This window comes from Thamnophis sirtalis, unplaced genomic scaffold, assembly GCF_051295495.1.
Source record: "Thamnophis sirtalis isolate CommonGarterSnake01/CBP01778 unplaced genomic scaffold, rThaSir2_p1.2 scaffold_14, whole genome shotgun sequence".
Classification (NCBI taxonomy): Eukaryota; Metazoa; Chordata; class Lepidosauria; order Squamata; family Natricidae; genus Thamnophis; species Thamnophis sirtalis.
In genome coordinates this window covers 46924028-46945776 of record NW_028261394.1, presented here as the reverse complement: position 1 = coordinate 46945776, position 21749 = coordinate 46924028, and the positions used below count along the sequence as shown (strand labels likewise).

The window sequence follows — 21749 nt, the reverse complement described above, 5'->3', positions numbered from 1 at the left end:
GCAGTTTCTAAAAAAAGGGAGATGGGTCAATATTGTGTTGCTGAAAAAGCGACCACCTCCGTCCAGAAGGGTCCAGAAGGATGGAGGGGGGGGGAGAGCGGCAAATTACTTTCCTGGAACACCCTGCCACCGCCCTCCATTCAAGAGCACGAAATTTAGCTCTATGTTAAGTGGGGGGTGGGTTTAAGGTGAATGCCAAAGGAACGAATTATCTAAGTCTACCACCAATTTTTTGTTTTAACCATTCTTTCGATCCCATTCTCATTTCCTCTCTCCCTCCCTTCTTCCTCCCTCCGTTCTTCTTCCCTCCCTCCCTCCCTCCCTCTGTTCTTCCTTCCTTCCTCTCCTCCTTCCCCCCTCCGTTTCTCCTCCCTCCCTCCGTTCTTCCTCCCTCTCTCCCTCCCTCCCTTTCTTTCCTCCAAAAAAAGAGAGCAAAACACGCACGCAGCCCTATACACACACATACAAACGGGCTTTAGGATGAGCACTCCCCCCTCCCTTTCGCCACCGCAACGCGGCTCGTTTTATTAACCAGAGGTTTTAAGATTTTTCTCCTTCCCCGTTTCACCAAATGAAAAGAAAGAAGACAGAAAGAAAGAAAGAAAGAAAGAAAGAAAGAAAGAAAGAAAATTGCGATTTTTCCTAAAGCTGGGAAGCGCCGCGTTTTTTTCTCCCAGCCGCTGGTTTTCCTTCTCCCAAAGGAAGAAATTCTAAGGCAAAACTTACACTCTGCCCCCCCACCCCACTCTTTCGTTCCCCACCAAGGCACCAAACCCCTTAGGCGTTGACCTATTTCGGATACTTTCAACACCGATCCGTTTATTATTCTACGGGTGCATTTCAGGATGGCGCTTTCTGCTTAAGCTCAGGAACTCTCTTGCCCCGGCTTGAGTTTTTCAGACGGGGAGAGGCGGGTGGAGAGGCCTCCTCGGTCATTTCGACCACTATGAGGGGGTTGGATTTCATGACCTCCAAGGTCCCACTCCTGTCTTACGTTTTAAATATCCTTTCAAATGTCTCCAGGAATTTCAGGAAAGAATTAAAGGGCTTTCAAAACCCTCCCCGGCATTTCCTGTTGTTAGACCGAGGATGGATCCAATGGGAAAAGGGCAGTGGGCAGTTTTTTCTCCAGCAGCGCCTCGAACGGCCCTCTAACCTTTAATTTTGGGCTGGGGAACCGACGGATTCGTTTTAAGGACGAGCAACGGATTCTCTCAGCCCAGTCCGTGTCCCTCACCCTCCTCACCCCGCCATCCTTGGAAGCAGATTTAGAATCCTTGGATGCCTCGGGAAAGATTACACTTGAGAGGAGAGGGACGTAGAATCGCCTTCAATTCCACTTTGAATTACCTGCCAATCCAGGATCTGTCTTGGACACCTGGCATTTTAGCAATTTTACTTGGCTGGACTTCTTTTTAAGAGCCCCGCAAAAAACAGCGACGCTGTTACTGAGGGGGCTAAAAGTTCCTTCCTTCCTTCCTTCCTTCCTTCCTTCCTTCCTTCCTTCCTTCCTCCCTCCCTCCCTCCCTCTCTCCCTCCCTCCCTCCCTCCCTCCCCTTCCTTTCTTCCTTCCTTTTTCCATCGATCTTTTCTTCCTTCTTTCCATTCATCCATCCTTCCTTCCTTCCTTCCTTCCTTCCTTCCTTCCTTCCATCCATCCATCCTTCCTTCCGTCCGTCCGTCCGTCCGTCCATCCATCCATCCATCCATCCACCATCTATCCACAATAGTATGGATAGAGTAATAGGCTCCAGGCTCCTATCTCCGTCTCTCTCCCCCCCCCCCACACACACTTTTAAAATGAAAAGTAGAAGCGGAGACTCGTTCGGGAGACCCCTCGAAACGGCGGGGTTTTTTTTCCTGCCTTGTGCAGAAATTGCTCAGCGCAAAATAAAATAAAAACAACCCAACAGGAGATGCTTGGTTTCTAAAATCCTCTCTTCCTACCCTTGTTCGTAACAGCCCCAAATTGTTCAAATTCATGCTCTAGGGTTCATTCATTTATCTGAAATGAAATGATTGGTCTCCCCAATCAATTCTAAGTAGAGATTTCTAGCCAGATTTAAAAAATAAAAAATAAAAAAATCACCCTAGGATCGCAGTTTATCTCCGTTTAATGGTTATTGTAGAAACTCACGCGTGCTTTCTAAAGGCGAGGTATATCATAAGGAGGGCGTTATAGACTAAAGATTTTAAAATAGTATATTAACATATGCTTATTGCATATTTTAAAAAGCTGGGGTTTTTTTTAAGGACGGCTGTCCTGGATATTCCAACGACGTGGGTTTAGGAAAAGGAAATTAGAATTGTTTTGCCAATATTCCCGAGGCTCCAAATTCAGGAAAGTTGGAACAAGAGTCATAACACCGAAGGTAAAGGAAAAGCACCGCCAATAAAAATGGCATGGAGAGATTCTCAGTCCTTCAGGTCGTGGCTGAAGGTGATTTTCAGGAGGCAAATGGACTTTCTTGGTGTTTTTTTTTTCTTAAGAGGACTTTTCGCTTCTCATCCAAGAAGCTTCTTCAGCTCTGACCGGATAGTGGGCAGCGGAAGGATTTATGGAAGGCTGTGGGGACCAAGAAACTCCAGTTGCCTCCCGAAAAAGCACCTTTGGGATTTGAGAAGTAAATCTGCTCGTGGCTGGGAAAGACCCAACTTTCTTTCGAGGCAGAAATAAAGCTGGAAAGGATGCCGCCGGAAGTGTGATTATTTTTTTTGGATTATTGCGATAATAATTTTGGATAACAAGGAATATAATATATAACAAGGAATAGAGAGAGCTCACTCTCTTTATTTGTCACTCACTTTATTTATCTCTCTTTTGTCCAGAGTGCCAACACTGAATGGGTGCCCTCTGCCACCCCCAGTTGCGTATTTATCTTCAAAAAGAAATTCCGCCCAAAAAATATGTGGTTCCCTTGGAATAGCCCATAGACACACACACACACACAAAACACACCACGCACAACCTCCCTCTGCAGCGTTCCTTGGTACCATCACTTTAATACGTTAAAATGAGTTGGGGTCTATTCTGACCCAAGACCCCACAGAAATCTAATTCCCTAGAGATTTCTGGCGTCCCACAACTGTCCCAGCCACGTCCCACCATTTGTTTCATTGCTATTATTTCTACTCAGTGAGAGCAGGGTTAGAAGGCGGGGTGGGTGGGAGGAATGTCCCTCATTCCTTTAGGTGTGGGCACGAGGTGGGTGCATTTCACTTATAAGCAACTTCCTCCCATCATTCTTGAAGAAATGCGGTATTGTCTGAAAAGACCCCAGAAATCCCCACGTTTCGTAGATGGCCAATTCCAAGGCTCTGTCAAACTTGGCCGAAAGGAAAGCTGGATAAACGAACAGTGAAGTTTAGCTTCATTTTCTTAATTGTTACACAGAATATTGTAGTCTCCTTTCCTTTTATTTCTTTCTCCCCTCTCTTCTTTCCTCCTTTCCTTTTTTCCTTTATTTTCCTTTCCCTTTTTCCCTTTTTTCCCTTTTTTCCTACTTTCCTCTCCTCTCCCTTTCCTTTCTTTTTTATCTTCCTTTCCCCTTCCCTTTCTTTCTTCTTTCCTCCTTCCTTTTCCTTCCCTTTCTCCTTCTCCTTTTCCTTTCCTCTCCTTCCCTCTTCTCTCCTTTCGTCTCTTCTCTTTTTTCTCCTTTCCTTTATTTTCCTTTCTCTCTCCCTCCCTTCTCCTTTCCTTTCCTTTCCTCCTGAGGCTTTGGGGAACGCGGCTGACATTTTCCATTTCAGGTTTTTAAAACGTGGCTTTTTTTCGTCCGCGCCTAAGAGGCCGACCACCCGTTCCTGACTGGAGCCATTTCTCTCCCCCAAGCTGACCCTCCCTCTTTTACCAAAACTCGCCGCCAAATGTGCCGCTACCCGGACATTCGGGCGGCGGCAGCAAAGACGGCTCGACCCTTTCAGCCCACCGGCGCTTCCCGGGGGGGAGGGCTACGGAGCGCCTTTCCATCCACGGGGGTTACAGTGGCTGCTTTGCCTGGACAGCGCCGGGCACCCGGTCCTAAGCTTCCTTCCCAGCCCAGACTGGAGAAATTGGGGGAAGAAGCAGGAATAGGGACGGTTGCAGGAAACCGATCCCCTAGCAATTCAGGAAGCCCGTCTGAATATGTGCCCCCCTGCACCTCCCACGGAGAGTCGGTTATCTCGTCCCGGGCCCCGAATTCAGCCTCAGCTCAGCCAAGCCTCCCTCGGCCCCCTTAAAAGCCCCCCTATAGAACGCAACGAGGAATGCCGCTTCCCAGGAATGCCTCGACCATCCCAGCCGATTTGCACCCCCTCCAAATATGTATCCCCACCCCCGTCGCCGAAAGATCTTCCAGCAGGCCGGGTGGGCAGCGGCAGGCCTCTTCCCGACTTGGGAAAACTCGGGGGGGGGATGGTGCGTGAGGGACCGTCAGGATTGGCTCTGGGTTTAATGCAACCGTTGCCCCCCCCCCTTCCCCAAAGGCTTCCGTGATCTTTGGCCCTCTGGCTGGGTGGAGGGCTGCTTGGAAAGACCTCTGGCACAAAGACGCCCTCTCCCCTTCTCCCCCCACCCCGAAGCCAGATTCCAATGTAAGCCCCGGGAGCTGGAAGGAGATAAAGCCGGCCAGCCCACACACAGACACGCGGAGAGGGAGGAGGGGAAACTGGGGGGGAGACCGGTCCAGAGAACCCCCTTGCCTTCCCGCTCTCGCCCTCCACCCTCCGCCGCTCTCGCAGCCTCTCCCCCCCTCTTTCCCTCGGATGAAACAGAGGTTTGGGATTCAGCCAACCACCGACTCTGATAACCCCTTAATCAGGAGTAGAACTACCTGCCAGCGTGTGTGCGGGGGCGCGGGGGGGGGTCGTCGGGGGAGAGATTTGCTTTCGGAGGAGCGGGTTTGAGATGGGCGAAAGAATTCTCCCCCCCCCCCCCCAGCCTTTCCACCGCCTTTCCCGTTGATTTTTTTTTTTAACATGCCTGGCCTTTTTAAAAAAATGTTATTATCTGTTGGTTTTGATGCTTCTCATATTTTATTGTAACCCCACTCCTTCTGCGAGGGGGATGGGCGGTTCTTAAATAGGATAAATAAATAAATAAGCAAGGGTTAAAAAAAAAAAACCATCTCCCTTTTTGCCACCCTGAAATAATCCCTTAATTCGGAGTACAAATAAGCAAGTAAATGAAATGCTCTCGCGCCGTTGGTTCTAACACACACACACACACACACACACACACACGGAGGGAGGGAGGGAGGGAGGGAGGGAGGGAGGGAGGCTGGATCCACGGGACGTTTCCGAATCTATTTCGAACAACCCAGGTGATTTTATCAATCTAATTTTTGTCCCGTCTGAAAAGCGTGAAGGGATTGTCCATTTTGGAGCCACGGTGGAAGACCAATTTGGGAGGGTAGATTTTAAGTTATCCCTTGACTGATCTCATTCGGATCCCGTCCCTGTGGTCACCTAGGACTCTGATGGGTCCTTACAGGATTCCTCGAATGGGCTGGAGAAAGAAGAGTTGGCAAAGGGCCCCCCAGGAGCTGGGACACCGGTTTAGCCAGAAAAGAGGAGAGTTTACCTCGGATTTGGGGGTGAGGAGGTGTTCTAAGTGTGTGGTGCTTTTCGAGGCCCTCCCGGGTCTTCTCTTCAAACCCAGGGCTCTAAAACATCCCTGATTCCCCAGAACCCATTCCGGGGTTGGATCAGTGCCCTGCAGACCCACTCCTCTCCGCGGGGATCTGGAGATTTTCCCCTGGCTAATTTTCAGGTCAGGCCTCCGCTCGCAGCAATTCACCGAAAGATGAAGGGGGGGGGGGAATACGGTGGAAAGACCATTTCAATTGGTGTTCTGTGTTTGTGTAAACCCCAGATAATGCTGGCTTCCTGACACACACACACACACACACACACACACACACACACACACACACACGGGAAACCCTTTCATTTCTCTGCCTGAACCTGGTCGCTGGGCATGGCTGCCATCCAGCGATCGCATTTCTAATCAATCTGGATCTATCTGCAAACTTTCTTCGTGTTTGCACCAGCTATCAGTTCTTGGGATGGTCTGAAGGCTGACTTCAGCTTACTTCAAGAACTGTGCCAGCGGCAGCAAGGGATTCTGGGAATCGTAGTTCCCACGCATCTCGTGGGCATAAAGTTGGGAAAGAACTGGATGCGTGCTATCCTGAAGCATCAGGATGAGGTGCCCTAAATCAAACAAAAATAAGAACTGATTAGCCGGTGGTTAACCAACTCTACTTTTTTCATTAACTGGGCATTGAGTTTCACTCGTACTTCCCTCCCCTTTTTACTTTCACATCCACGTGTATCCATGTGTAATTACGCGGGCTTGAAATTGTTGCGTTTCAGTGTAGGGGTTTGGTGCCTATGAATTTACTCAGATAAAAAGTTGGATTCCATCACAGCAACGCCTGTGGGAGGAGGCAGCTGGGGACTCTAGAATTAAAAAATGAGTCGACTTTAAAAAAAAAAGAATCTTCAAATGCACATAAGGCCGACTCAAAAGACAGATTTAAAGTCCAGTTTTTAAGGTGGGTCACCTTACCTCCGACAATCCAACAGCCACAAATTCCTGGCAGAAAAAGCATTTGACAAGACTGACCCAAGATTGAGAAGGCTGAGATTATGACAGATGAAGATCAGAAAAGAAAAGAAAAAAACCAACGATGTCTATGGATGGAGACTCTCAATCTTCCAGGTCATGGTTGTCCCAAGGATGCTTTTCCAAAAGGCAACAGGATTTACTCCTGATTTTCTTTCCCCTTGAAAACTAAAAAAAAAACAATATTGTTTTCCTCAAAACCACGAATGTGAAAAATAAGAAGAGAGGTATCTTCGGATGATGGTTTCAGATCTTAAGTTCTTGAGTTCTTAAAAGCAAAGGTTGAAGACCTCCAGACCGTCCGTCCTAGATAAATCTCCTAGATAAATCGAGGCTGACCAGGTCCTTGATATAATGCGCAACACGCATAGATTGACCGAATGGGCAAATGATGTGAGTGGATGACGGATGAGACACATGGAAAGCAGTAGCAACATATAAATTAGATGACAGGGATCATAATAGGAACATCTTTGAATAAACTCCACCTTAGTACTTGACCATTGCAGTATTGACCCTGTGTTGACCATGGGTCTACTAGAACACCAACCGGACCTTGTGTTGACCATGGGTCTACTAGAACACCAACCGGACCGAGAGAAGAGAATCTTTGTCACTCAGGATTTTAGCTTAGTTGTCAACAGCCAACAGTCAACAACCAAGCTCAGACAGTACCAGGACTTGATAACCTCTAATGCACACCCACCCATGGACAAACTGGATCCCACTTCCTATTCTCCCCAGCCAACACGACCAACAGCTTCCTGAAACGAGCTGTGTTATTCAGAGTACGTTTCTGCAGCATTGTTGGTGTCTACTTGGTGTCAACTCACATTCTAGAGAAATTACCCTGGGGTGGGGGGTGGGATTGACCCTCAAAACTGGCAAAGGGTTTTTTTTCTCGGAAGGAGTAAAAGACGCAACAAAGATGAAGAATGGGACACAACTTTTAGCCATGCTTTGACATTGGTCATCAAAGGTTTGGCTAACATATTGCTGATTTTTAGCAGCAATTTCAGATATGAGAAGGGAGTTTGGGTAGGCAGACCTGGAATTGGGTATGTCTAGTTTAATGAAGAGAAGGACCAGGGGTGACATGATAGCAGTCTTCTAATAGGGGTTGCCATAAAGAAGGGGGAGTCAAGCTATTCTCCAAAGCACCTGAAGGCAGGAAAAAAGCAATATGTGGAAATTAATCAAGGAGAGAAACAACCTAGAATTAAGGAGAAATTTCCCGACAGTTAGGAAAATTAATCAGTGGAACAACTTAACTCCAGAAATTATGAATGCTCCAATATTGGAAGTTTTTAAAGAAGAGATTGGACAACCATTTTTCATGAAATGGTATTAGGGCTTCCTGCCTAAGCAGAGTCTCAGATTAGAAGACATCCAAGGTCCCTTCCAACTCTGTTATTCTGTAAGAAAAAGGTATCCTCCTTGAACAGGGGGTTGGACTAGAGGACCTCCAAGGTCCCTTCCAACCCTCCTGTTCAAACCTCGCCAGCCTGGACACTTAAAGCCTTTCAATATCTTTTCCTAAGGGTTTTCAAAATAAATTGTTCCTTCTGCCACAACCCCCTCCGTGCTTCCCAAGCCATGCGCCCAAGGCTAAAATCAGTTTTAATAATAAAACTGAATCCGTTTTAAAGATGATCAGCCAGAGGGATGGGCACGAACGAATGTGTGTGTGTGCGCTGCGGGTACGCCTACACACACCAGCCTCAACCCTAAAGAGAACAGATGGGGAGCAAGCACTTAGCCAGCCTTGGAAAAGGGGAGCCTGCTGGTGCCTGGCTAGTTTGAAGATTTCCAGGAAATTTGAAAAATCAGATACATTGAGAAGTGGGGATTAAAAAAAACTGTCCTGGAAGGAGGGAGGGGGGAGCGAATTGATTTGACAGTTGTTGTGATATTTGTCTCCAGTTTGGCTTCACGAAGACTTCAGATAGAGTCAAGCAGTGCTATTGATTCGGATTAACTCCTTTGTCTGGTTGGGTTTACCAAGGGCGGCTGGTTGCTTTGAGAAGCCAAAAGGGATCAGGGGCGAACATCCTCACCGCAGAAATAAATGAATCAATGGATACATAAATGAGGAAATCAGTAATAAGTAAATAAGTAATAAATAAGTAAGTAAGTAAATAATAGGTGGAGAGAAAGGCCAAATCAAATTTAAAAATCTGGCAGGCTGGGCTGAACCACACAACCAACACAACAACGATAAAAGAGGAAGAGGAGGGAGTCGAAAAGGAAACCTGTCACTTGCCCTGATGCCAATATCGTGGTTGGCCCACTTGGTGCCATCTCAATAAATAAACAAATAAGTAAATAAATCTGGGGAAGAAAAGTACTTGTGGACACAGGAACTGGACGAGATCTCATTACAACGGCGTTTTGTTTTGTTTTTAAAGAGCGAATTTAGGATTGCTGGATGATTTGGGGTGGGTTTTTTTAACAGCACGCAAATTATAATTCTTGGGAAGGATGGGAGAAATCTCGTGTATGGAATTTCTCAGCCACCCAAGTCATGGTTGTCCCAAAGATGATCCCCCCCCCCCAAGAGGCAACTGGATTTTTTTTTCTTGAAGACGTTTCGCTTCTCACCCCAAAAGGCTCTTCAGTTCTGAAGAAGCCGAAGAAAGAAAGAAGCACAAAGAAAGAAAGAAAGAAAGGAAGGAAGGAAGGAAGGAAGAAAGAAAGAAAGAAAGAAAGAAAGAAAGAAAGAAAGAAAGAAAGAAAGAAAGAAAGAAAGAAAGAAAGAAGCACAAAGTTGCCTCTTGACAAACACACCTTGGGGAGGGACGGAGAGGCTTCAATGAGATCTGGCAAAGGGTCTGCAAATGATACGGATGACGTTGCTACTAATAATTGGAAGTCGCCCGTAAGGAGCCCTGCCAAAAATCTGCTCCCCCCTCTTACCTCCCCGCCTAACCCGCTACACCCACCCCCCCGGCACAGTTCGCTCCCTCGCAACCTCTTGTCAACACCTAGGAGTTGGGATACACACGCGACAACCAGCTAACCTGGTTTTGTCATTCCTTTCACCTTCGGCTTGAATAAAGACGGAGGATTTCTCTCTCCCCCCCTCTCTCTTTTCCTCTTTCTCTCTTTTCCTCTCTCTCTTTTTCTCTCTCTCTCCCTCCTGTCCCTCCCTCTCCCCTCCCTCCCTCCCTCGGTGTGTGTGTGCGTGTGCACACGAGGCAGGGGAAGAGCCGCATAGGAGGCCGGCCGTCTCTTTCCCTGCCTGGCTCCTTAGTGTTAATGAAAACCAGGGCCAAAGGCTGGGGTAAGCGCCGACGCGCGTCCGACTCCGTCCTCCCCGTGGGTGGTCTGACCTTTGATAAACAAGACCCTTTCCAGAGAGAAGACCCCCCCCCCACTACTCCCGACAACCCAGGCCTTCCTCCTCCGCCTGCGAAGTCTGCTTCTTTTTTCGACCATAGTAGCCAGATACATTTCCAGCTTCGAATTACCCTCTGGCCCCACCCTGCTCTCTCCGGCCAAGACTCTTTCGCTTAAGCAATTAGCCAGTAAAAATACCCGCAGGGGGGGGGGAAAGGGACGCGGGAGGAGAAAAAGAGATACAGCAACGGCATTCCCGACTCTTTCTAAGCCAAAATGTGACTGGGCGACGTTGCAAACATTTGACGGGCGAATAGGTGCCCCGCTGGTTTCCTTCCAGAGCGCCAGGGCGCGCGCGGATTGAAAGGGAAAGAACGAAATAGGCGGCGCGCAACGCAATCCTACGCGCCTTTTTCCCTCGCCTCTCTCTCCCCGAGATGGCTCGTTGCGCAAACAATTTGGATGAGAAAAAGAGAGAAAGAGGGAGGGAGAGAGAGAGAAAGAAGAGAGGGGAGAGGGAGAAGGAAGGAGAGGGAGAAGGAGAGAGAGGAGAGAAAGAGGGGGGGAGAGGAGAGGAAGGAGGGAGAGATAGAGAAAGAAGGGAGAGAGGGAGAAGGAGGGGGAGGGAGAAGGAGAGAGAAGAAGAGAAAGAGGGAGAGAGAAGAAGGGAGGGAAAGGGAAAGAGAAGAAAGAGAGATGAAAAGAGAAAAAAGAAAGAGATTCCGCAGGAAAACAAACACTCAGGTGCAACCATGTATAACACACACACACGCACACACGCGAGCAAAACTACTTACTCTTCTCCCAAACGGCTTCTGGAAAAATCAAGGGAAACGTGAATTTCGGAGAACTGGGGAGAATAACGCCCGGTGTAATTCTGCCCACCTTGTTCCCTCCCTTCCCATTAAAGAACTGGATGGCCCACTTTGCTCCGCCATTCCCAATAAACCCGGCGGGGGTTTCCTCCTTTAGGAAAGGTCTTTAAAACGGCAAAGGTTTTAAAGCCTCGGTAAGGAACTGCCAGGAAGAGGGCTCGGTTCTCCGACAAGGGAGGGGGAAAAATAGGTTGAAATTGCGCCCTTTTTCTCGCAATCTGGAGTGCCCAACCGCTCCCTCCTATGAGTCTCCTCTTAGGATCAGGCCACCCGCTTCCCATACCCCTGTACAGCGCCTGACACCCGGTCAAAATGGTGGGGGGTGGGAGGACACAACAGCTTGTGCCTCCTCTTTCCCCTTCCCTTAAAAGACGAAAGGTTGTCTGAATGTAGTTCGACTTTGGGAGACTCAGCCTGGAAAAATTGCGGCTTTAAAAGAGGAATATCTATCTATCTATCTATCTATCTATCTATCTATCTATCTATCTATCTATCTATCTATCATCTGTCTATCTGTCTATCTGTCTATCTATCATCTATCTATCTGTCTATCTGTCTATCTGTCTATCTGTCTATCTGTCTATCTGTCTATCATCTGTCTATCTGTCTATCTATCTATCTATCTATCTATCTATCATCTATCAATCTATCTATCTACCCATATGTATGTATGTATCATGTATGTATGTATGTATGTATGTATGTATGTATGTATCATCTACCTACCTACCTACCTACCTACCTACCTACCTATCATCTATCTATCTATCTATCTATCTATCTGTCTATCTGTCTATCTGTCTATCTGTCTATCTGTCTATCTGTCTATCTGTCTATCTGTCTATCTGTCTATCATCTGTCTATCTGTCTATCTATCTATCTATCTATCTATCTATCTATCTATCATCTATCAATCTATCTATCTACCCATATGTATGTATGTATCATGTATGTATGTATGTATGTATGTATGTATGTATGTATCATCTACCTACCTACCTACCTACCTACCTACCTACCTACCTACCTACCTACCTATCATCTATCTATCTATCTATCTATCTATCTATCTATCTATCTATCTATCTATCTATCTATCTATCTATCTATCTATCTTAGCCGCCCCGACTTCAATGGACTAAAAACAAGGAAGGATCCAGCCCATTCCTTTCTTTGCAGCGAAAACAATACCTTTAGCATTAAATAAAGAAGGAAGAAGACCAGAGAAGGGGGATTTTATTGCACTTTTTAAAATCTCACCTACCCACCCTACTCCCACCCACTTGGCATCCCAAAACAGGATCCGGGGATGCGCCTTAAGCTTTACTAGGGAGAAAATCCTTGGGAGAGAGGGAGATAGAGAAGAGAGATGGGGGAGAGAAGAGAGGGAGGGAGAGGGAAAGAGAGGAGAGAGAGGGGGGAAAGAAGAGAGAGGGGAGAAAGAGGGGAAAGAGGGAGAGGGAAAGAGAGGAGAGAGGGAGAGAGGGAGAGAGGGAGAGAGGGAGGGAGGGAGAGAAATGGGCCTACTCACAAACCAGGCCTGATCTCCAAAGGAAAGGGAATATTAAGAGAGGGGGCATAGACTTTAGTGATTCCATTCTATTCAACTTTCTCCGGATGCAAAGGCTGTATAGGATCTCAGCCTCCCAGCGCATCCAGCTGAGAACATGTTTAACCCGCCGTGCCTGCCTGGATTTTGCCCGATCCTCTCTGGGAAGCTGAATCACTTTATCGGGCAAATAAGGGGGAAATTTACTTGCAAGGGCCTACTTCCCCGAAGAAAACTTCCCTTCCGGGCTAAAATCAACCCTTATATACCCCAAACCCACGGCGCTAGTCCTTGGAGGTCTTTCTGCTGAGACGCCCCCGAGCGGGGCGCTGAAATTTGGAGGGTGAAGTAGGAGAGGAAGAGGAAGGTCAGCCAGGACGCAGCGGTCTCCAATTCCCGGGACCCGCACAAGGAGGCCCCGGGGAGGGGGGGGGGCTGAGATACCTTTTCCTTGCGCCGAAAACGCTCCGGCCTCTTTCAAAGGCTGGCTCACCGAAGCTGCTTTTTAGCCCCTGGCAACCGAAGAGAGAAAACAGAACAGCGGGGAGCCGGGGGGACGGGACCGGTAGCTTGAACCCGCTTGCTGCTACGTTTCGCGAACTTGTTGCAGGAGGAAAGCGAAGGCGAGCCAAGGGAAAGAAGGAAAGAAAGGAAAGAAGGAAAGAAAACCGTCTCAGCGTCGGTGGAGGGGGGAAGATTCAGACCAGATTCTGCCGAGCGCTGCTGCGTTCTGACACCCAAGAGTGGCTTGCAAACAAGCCCACCTGCTTGGGTCCGGAGAAGTCCTGCCGCTCCGAAACTCGTAGGCGGGGGGGGGGGGGGTGAGGCAGCTTAGCCACCCATCATCCACTGCTTGGCGTTTTGCAGGGAAAGGAAGAGAGGCCTCCGCCCCGAACGGCGTACAGTCGCGTGGGGATGCAGGCCTCTCGCGTAGGAGGCTTGGGGAGGCCAGCCCTCTCCCTACACGCAAAGGAAGGCGGTTTCACACGGCATTTCCCTTGCTTTAACCTCCACCCTCTCTTCCTCCCACCTCCCCGCGAACCTGGATTCCTTCGCGGGGCCTACAGAGAAGGTTTTTCTTTTCTTTTCTCTCCAGCCGGTTGCAAAACAGGCGCCGGGTCTGTTCTAAGCCCCGGCAGAGAAAATTTTGCGGTGAAGAACGCGGGATGTGCAAAGTAGGACTTGAGGCTGCAGCTTCCCAGCCCGGGGGGAACCTGTGCGCCCGAGTGCCTCGATCCCCCCACCCCCAGACACAAACACACAAACACAAGCGCGCGCGCGCACGCACCACCACCCCCGGGGCAGTTGGAGATCAAGTCGCGTTTCCTGGCCTTAAACCAGACCTCGAGCTGAGCAGAAAAACTCCCCACCTCCCACTCCCCTTTAGACCCCCCCCACACCAAAAACGTCCCTGCCAGGAAGGCGCAACTTGGCAATATGTCTCGCCCCCCCTCCCCGGCGCCTCCCCCCTCCAATACTCTTCGCAACGAGTCTTGTGCGAGGACAGCCCCCGCAAGCGGAGCCTTTCGGTTGCTCCCCCCCCCGGTCCCTGGGTTGCAAAACGACTAGAGGGGAGGGAACTACCCCCCCCTTTTTTTTCGCCCCGCGGGCCCCTTCCTCGCCCTACCGGCGAGGATCCGAAGGGAAGGCCTGTTTCTGCAGCGGTTGAGAAATTTGATTTGGGGGGGGGGAGTTGAAGAAATCCCTCTGTTTCCCCCCCCCCGCTCTTTTTTGTCACGGGGACAAAAAAGGCTGTTATGGGGGGGGGGGGAGGCAGATAAGTCGGTTTGTGAAGTGAAATAGCTCTGGGTGATCTCACCGACGTGCGAGGCGCCCCGCAGACGGGCGATGCCTCGTTCGCAGCGGGGATCCCAAAACCGGCCCGAAAATCAAAGTTTCCTTTTAGAGAAAAGCCTTAGGAAAAGCATGTCTCCCCCCCCCCCCACCCCCGTCCTCTTCCCCAACCACCCCAGACAAGAATTCCCCTCCCTAAAGGGAGAAGGAAAAAAATTCCCTTTTTGGTCTTTTTTGGGGTCGCCTTTGGTGGCGGCAGGCTGTTAAGTTTATACTCACCAGGCCTTCAGCATTTAAACTATAAAGAAGCAGGAGGGGGGGGGAAGGAGGGGGGGGCAGACTTGTTGATCTTTCTCCTTCCACCGCGCCCCCCTCCAACCATTAGGTGCTGAAGCTAAAGCTCCCCCCCCCTCCGCCCTCCGACCTCCCCCCCCTCTTTAACAACTTAATGGTGCCAAATTTACCACGCGCGCTAGCAATGAGGGTGGGAAAATCGGTAAGGGTCTTACCTTGTCGAGTGGCTCGGAGCCCGGAGAGTAGATGAAAAGGATTTCGGGGGGGGGGGGGTGTTCATTAAATGTTTTTAAAAGGGAGGGTGAAGGAAACCAAGAAAATCCTGGTTTATTCAGGGGTTGTTTGCGTGGACGCGCTGAGCAAACACGTGCGCGCGTGTGTGACACCCGTTGCTCCAGAGAATCCAATAATAGCGACGCCTTCGATACTTCTTTTTTTTCTTCCCCCAGAAGAAAATGTTTAAAGTGAAGGGGGGGAGAGGGGAGGGGGGGGAGAAAGGGAGAAAGCCCCAACAAACAGCCATTGCAACTGTGTGGGCCATTCGGAGCCTCAAGCGGGGGGGGGGGAGGGAAGGGGAGAAGCCTCTGGACTTCTCTTGAAGAAGGCTCGGGGATGTGTTTACGTTGCGTTGTGTAAACATCCTTCTTGTCTGTATCTCGCGAAGGAATAACGACACGGGCCGGCTTTCTTTCTTTCTTTCTTTCTTTCTTTCTTTCTTTCTTTCTTTCTTTCTTTCTTTCTTTCTTTCTTTCTTTCTTTCTTTCTTTCTTTCTTCCTTTCTTATTTCTTTCTTTCTCTTTCTTCCTTTTTCTTTCTTTCTTTCTCTTTCTTTCTTTCTTCTTTTTTTCTTTCTTTCTTCCTTCCTTTCTTCTTTCCTTCTTTCTTCTTTTTTTCTTTCTTTCTTTCTTCCTTTCTTCCTTCCTTTCTTCTTTCTTTCTTTCTTTCTTCTTTCTTTCTTCCTTCCTTTCTTCCTTCCTTCCTTTCTTTTTTCTTTCTTCTTTCTTTCTTTCTTTCTTTCTTCCTTCTTTCCTTCTTTTTTCTTTCTTTCTTTTTTCTTTTTTCTTCTTTCTTTCTTTCTTTCTTTCTTTCTTTCTTTCTTCCTTCCTTCCTTTTTTTCTTTCCTTCTTTCTTTCTTTCTTTCTTTCTTTCTTCCTTTCTTCCTTCCTTCTTTCTTCTTTCTTTCTTTCTTTCTTTTTTCTTTTTTCTTTTTTTCTTCTTTCTTCTTTCCTTCTTTTTTCTTTCTTTCTTTCTTTCTTTCTTTCTTCTTTCTTCTTTCTTTCTTCCTTCCTTCCTTCCTTTCATTTTTTGGGGTGGGTGGGTGAGCTAAACTCACCCTTGAGATAGATATATATAAAGAAAGAGAGAAAGAGAGGGAGGGGGAGAGAGAGATAAAGAGAGAGGGAGGGAGAGAGGGAGTCTTAAGATCATCAATTATATCGTTTTCTCCCTTTTCGCAAACAATATTGTGTAATTACCATTGTGGGCTAATTTGTTTTTTTTTGTTTGTGTGTGCCCCGAGGGGCTGATTCATTTGAGGGTCCCCCCCCCAATCAACATCTCCAAAACGTGGGTTTTTTTCCCCCCTTTCAATTTCATGCATTTAAAGATGGAACATCTCGGAGGTGTCACCAATGCACAAATACACCTTTGCAAATGGTTGCGGATTTTTTTTTGGGGGGGGAGCAATGCGGGAGTGCTTTCCCCGAGGTGGGGGGGGCTGGGGTATCTGAGGGGTGCGGTAGTCCAACCCATCGTAAGAATCAACTTTTCGGCTACACATAAATACCGCAGATGTCACATCTGACCGGAGAATGGGTGGCATTAAAAAGAAAAACAGACCGACAAGGTAACAGTATTTTACGTGGGCGTATCTTCTTCCCACTTTCCTCCCCCTCCCAAAAGGAGAAATCTTCAATTAAATGGACGGAGGTGGGGGATGGGGGCAGAGGAGGGAAGGCTCTGCTAGATGTTGAGTGGAGATTCACTAACATCTTAAGCCGGCTCCACTACTAACCCAAAGACTGTATTATTTACTGCAGTAAATCCAGAAAGGTCTCCGCTGGTTGGAGAAGCGCCTTCCCCCGCTACCCCCCCAAGCTTCCGAGGGAGGGGGCCGCTCAACCGAGGCCTAGAATCAATTAAATTCAATTCAAACCTTTAATGTCAGAGTACAACATGCGTGCAACGAGATCGGCTGAGCCTCCCTTCATGCGCGCACGCGCGCGCACCCAAACACAATACAAACTCACAGCGAGTTGTAACTCTACAACATTCCCTTAGATGGGAGGGGGGGGGGATAGGTAGCAGATGTAGGGGGACAAACGTTCTCCCTATTTTTCCCCGGGCAGAAAATTCGGGTCTCCCTTTGGCTTCTCGCGGTCTCCCCGAAAGAGCGGAGGCCGAGCGAGCTTCTTCCGTGGGCGAACACGCGTTGTTGGGTTGTTGTGTGAAGGCCTTCCTTCCTTCCTTCCCGGGACGGCAGCGGCGAAGTCCTTCTTTTCCAACAGGCCAAAGTGGACGGCGGGGATGTGGGAGCGGAGGGAGCGGGAGGGGAGGGCGAACCGCTTCAGAGCAGCTCCGGGTTGGAGCAGAGGAGGAGCGGCTTTCCGCGCTCACCAATGTGGAGTTGAGCGGCGGCGGAGAAGGGGGGGGCAGGGGCAAGGGGCGCGGGGGCGGGGCCTGCTCCCTCTGCCTCTTACGTCGCGCTGTCAAGAGCCGCCAGGCGCCCGCTGACTCGCGATAAAGTGAAAGGCAGCCGCTTCGGCTGGGGGCAGACCGGCGATTCCACACGCAGAGCAGCACCGGCGGCGGCTCCCGGCTTGGCAGAGACCCGGGGGACTGGAAGGAGGAGGAAGCGCGGGGAAAGCGGGGTGGTGGTGGGGGGGAGGGAAAAGGAGAAGGCCGGATCCTTCGCGGAGCCTAGGAAGCCGGAGGGGGGGAAGGGCGAGGAGGAGGAGGAGGAAGAAGAAGAGGAAGGAGATTGTAAATTAAAAGGGGGAGGAAGGGAGGAAGAAGGAAGGAAGGAAAGAAAGAGAAGAAAGAAAGAAAAACCCTCGTGCCGAAAAGCTAGTTCGGATCCTCGGGAATAAATCCCGGGGTGGGGGGCGGGAGTTGGACCCTTTCCTTGCCAAGAGGGGCGCGCCTTCGCGTCACTGCTCCTTTTCCGGGGTTCCTCCGAGGTAGCCGCCCGACGCAGTCGGCGCTTGGAGAACAAGAGCCGCCCCCGCGAGATCTCAGGCCCTCGGCGGCGGAAGGCGGGCGGTCGAGCGCGCCCGCGCGCGCCCCCGCCCCTGGGGAGGCCAGTCCCCCTCCCTTCCCGCCCCGGAGCCTGTCCTTAGGGAGGGGTGGGGGCGCTCGGTAGCCGTCGATGACCGCAGGGCTGCTGCTGCGCGCTCCTGCCTCTCGCCCGCCGCTGCCGTTGCCCGGGGCCAGGACGCTTGCTATGTCCGCAGCCTCCGACAAGCCGCTCGGACCCGCCGCCGCCATGGAGGCCGCCTCATCCACCAGTTCCTCGACGCCCAGCAGCAGCGGCGGTGGTAGCGGCGGCGGTGCCGGTGCCGGCGGCCCCAAGACTAAGAAGAGCAACGCGGGCATCCGCCGCCCGGAGAAGCCGCCCTACTCCTACATCGCGCTGATCGTTATGGCCATCCAGAGCTCGCCGTCCAAGCGGCTGACCCTGAGCGAGATCTACCAGTTCCTGCAGGCGCGTTTCCCCTTCTTCCGCGGCTCCTATCAGGGCTGGAAGAATTCGGTGCGCCACAACCTCTCGCTCAACGAGTGCTTCATCAAGCTGCCCAAAGGGCTGGGCCGGCCGGGCAAGGGCCACTACTGGACCATCGACCCGGCCAGCGAGTTCATGTTCGAGGAAGGCTCCTTCCGACGGCGACCCCGCGGCTTCAGGAGGAAGTGCCAGGCCCTGAAGCCCATGTACAGCATGATGAACCTGAATTTCAACCACCTCCCCGACAGCTACGGCTTCCAGGGACCCTCCTGCCCGCCCAGCAGCCTGCCTTTGGACGGGGGCGCCCTGGGCATGGTCAACGTGGACGGCATGGGTCTGGCCGGCCACTCCGTGCCCCACTTGCCTTCCAACGGAGGCCACCACGCCTACATGAGCAGCTGCGGCGGAGCCGGGGCCGCCTCGGCCGGAGGGGATTACGGCCACCACGACGGCTCGGTGCCCGCTTCCCCGCTGCTGCCCGGCGGAGGGGTGATGGAGCCCCACTCGGTTTACTCCGGCACGGGGCCCTCGGCTTGGGCGCCCTCACCCGCCCCCGGCTTGAACGGCGGCGCCTCCTACATCAAACAACAGCCGCTCTCGCCTTGCAACCCGGCGGCCAACCCGCTCTCGTCCGGCCTCTCCTCGCACTCGTTGGAACAGCCCTACCTGCACCAGAACAGCCACAACCCTGCCGAACTCCAAGGTAAGGATCCGGGGACGGGCGTCGGGAGCTCCGGACCCCGGCTGGAGGCGGGCGGGCCCGAGCTTGGGGTGGAGTGGGGGGAACGGGTTCAAGGCTCCGGGAAAGTCGGAGGCAAACGGCCAAGCGAGTCGGGGATCCAGCGGAATGGGCGGCTGGAGAAGCTGGTGGGAAAGGAGGGAAGAAGGGACGCGGGTGGTCGCGCAGGGAGTGGCAGGCCTGGGGAGGAGAGGCGAAGAAGGCGAGAACCGCTCCGAGCAATTCCGGATTGTGCCTCTGTTAGGGAAAACTGGCGGCGGGACAAACCTCGTTATTGCTGGCGCGGTCCTTCCACTGCCTTTTCCCCCCCCGCCGTGGGCCAAAGAGATTGCAGTCTCTTTCCCGTGGGGAGGAGAGCGGGGGGTTATCTCCCCCACACACACACAAAGGCAGGTGAGAGACCTCCGCGAGAGGATGGCGTGGGTGGGTGGGTGGTGTTCCTATAAGGACCCCTTGTTTCGGAGGGCCCTAATGAAAAAGCGACTCTTTAGAAACGAAGCTGGAGGGGAGAAGAAAGAGGGTCGCAGGGGGAAGGGGAGATCGGCGGGGTGGTCTCCAATCAGCCGAGGTGTGGATCAACCCGGCGGCGCCAGGAAGGGAAGGGCTCTGCAGCAGCCAGGATTTCCCCGCTTTCCCCAAATTGCTCAATTAACCCTGCCCCCCCCTCCCCCGAAGAAATCCGACAACAAATGCAAAAGGCGCCCCGAAACACGAGAATCCGCCGCAGCAAAGCTCAAATATCTAGGATGAAGAGTCCCTTTTGCCCCCCCAATTCGTTAGCCTTGGAACTGTCCCGCTTCCCTCCGATTTAAGGGGCGAAAATCGAGGGAGGCGAAAAGCGAGAAGAATTGAACCGTCTCTTTTGCCGTCCTGGCAATCCTACCGCGGGTGATGATGTCAGAGCCTCGCCACGCGTGGATATTATTCTGGGTTTCGCTGCAATATTTCTTGGAGGCCGTGGACGCGGAAGGATAACTCGGCAAAATCCGCGGTTGAGGGGTTCGCGATGGAACGAAAGATAGTTTGAAATCCCGACAGGGTTCCATTTGGTTTTAATATTTGCTGCAGCCGAAACTTTTATGCAAATGTAATTTGGACAGAAATGATTGTTTGGGTTGGTCCCACAATCAGTCAGATGTTTAGACTGGATTTATCCACCTATCTGTGGAGTCTCTAACATTATTATTATCATCATCTGTGGCATTTTTATCCACCTATTTATTTTGATTTAATCTTCAATTCGATTCACAGTCTGGGATTGATATAATAATAATTTAACAGTTGAAGTTTTAATCAAGGATCTAAAGGTAACTTCTGAGAAAATAGGCAATTCCTAATAGGGTGAGGTTGGTGGGTTTTTTTTTTGCGAAGTCAGAATATTCAGATCTGATAAATTCAAAATTTCCATATATCTAGGCAGCCCTTTGGATATTGGTCCAAAGACTCGTATTAATCTTACTTTTGTTATAAATAAAGATTTAATCTTCAATCCAATTCATAGGCTGGGATTGGTAAAAATTTAACAGTTCAAGTTCTAATGAAGAACCTAAGAGCTGTTGCTGTGATTATTATGATTATTATGATCTATACATTTTAATTATGGCTGGCATTTTTATGCATCTATCCAGCATTATTATTACGATCGGTCACACAGTCAGCCAGATGTTTATTATTATGATTATTATCCCAGATAATGCAAAATGAAGGCCATGGGGAGTAATAATTGAGAATTCATTCTTTCACCTCGATTTCCTTGTTCTGGTGGCCAAATAAACAGTTTTAAAACAGTTTTAAAACAAGTGGCTTTTAGAAATGGGATTGAAACATATTTTAATTATCTGGAAAGACAACGGATGTTAGCTACATAGCAGAAATCACCATGGCAGATAGTAAGAAGTCCTAAATTTCAGGTTTCAGCTTAAATTGTTAGTTTGTCTTCTTAAATTGGTTTTTATCTACTAGGAGATTATTGGTGAAGGAATAACCTCTTGAGGAATAAAATGAAGGTGTAAATCCTTTAAAAAATATATTCTTGGTCATTTCCCTATCCTGCTTCATATTTTTTTATATGCATCATACAAAGCCCAGTTTTCTCGGAGTATGTGAAGTTGCGTTTTCCCCACACTCTTAGCCTACTCGGAGGATTAACTTGTTTTCTGGATTCACACAATCCAGGAAGCTCCTGAAACAAAACAAAAAAACCAACATTTTTAAGGTCAGCAAAATGTATTGTGTCATCTGAACGCTCAATTTTTCCCTGGTTAAGCAGTGTCTTAAGAATACAGCTGGAACAGAGTCGAGACACCTGAAATAGGCCCTTCCCAGCTGGCCACCAGAGCTTTTGATGACCGGTCCATTTCGCTTTGGACACTTATTTTAAAAAAAGCTTCAAAAACGTCAAAAACTGTTACGTTTTGTCGCCTGCCTTTTTCTTGGCTTACAGAGCAAAATGTCATTAAGCGCGAGGATAATAATATTCCTTATAACAAAGCCTCCCTTGCAAAGTTAATTGCAAAAAATAATCCCCTGCAATTAATTGATCGCTAAAATGCATCCCCCCCACCCGCTTATTTGATTTTCCTCCCCGTGAAATCGAGCTGATTTTTTTTTACAAACGCGCGCCCTTCAATGCGTGGCATTCAGAGACCCCAAAAATAAAAATAAAAATCAAGTCCTTTCCAGCTGCTGATCGTTTTTTTAGAACCGCCTTTTGAAACAGCTGCAGAGATCGCCTTTTGGACGCGGTCCCTCCCCAGGCAGGTCCCCCACTGAGAAACCTGGAGCCCTTTTGATGTCTGCCTTGTAAGATAGAAACATCTTTCTTCCAC

The 21749-nt window shown here is 49.8% G+C and overlaps 1 protein-coding gene across 1 annotated transcript; it reads left to right on the top strand.

The window, feature by feature from the left end:
* Positions 1 to 17464: 17464 nt before the first annotated feature.
* On the top strand, positions 17465 to 18886 carry FOXF1 (forkhead box F1; the record flags this gene model as incomplete). Its single annotated transcript, XM_087728520.1, is given in 1 exon segment — positions 17465 to 18886. A coding segment is annotated over 1 exon segment (1058 nt), but the record flags the coding sequence as incomplete, so codon positions are not given.
* Positions 18887 to 21749: the final 2863 nt, after the last annotated feature.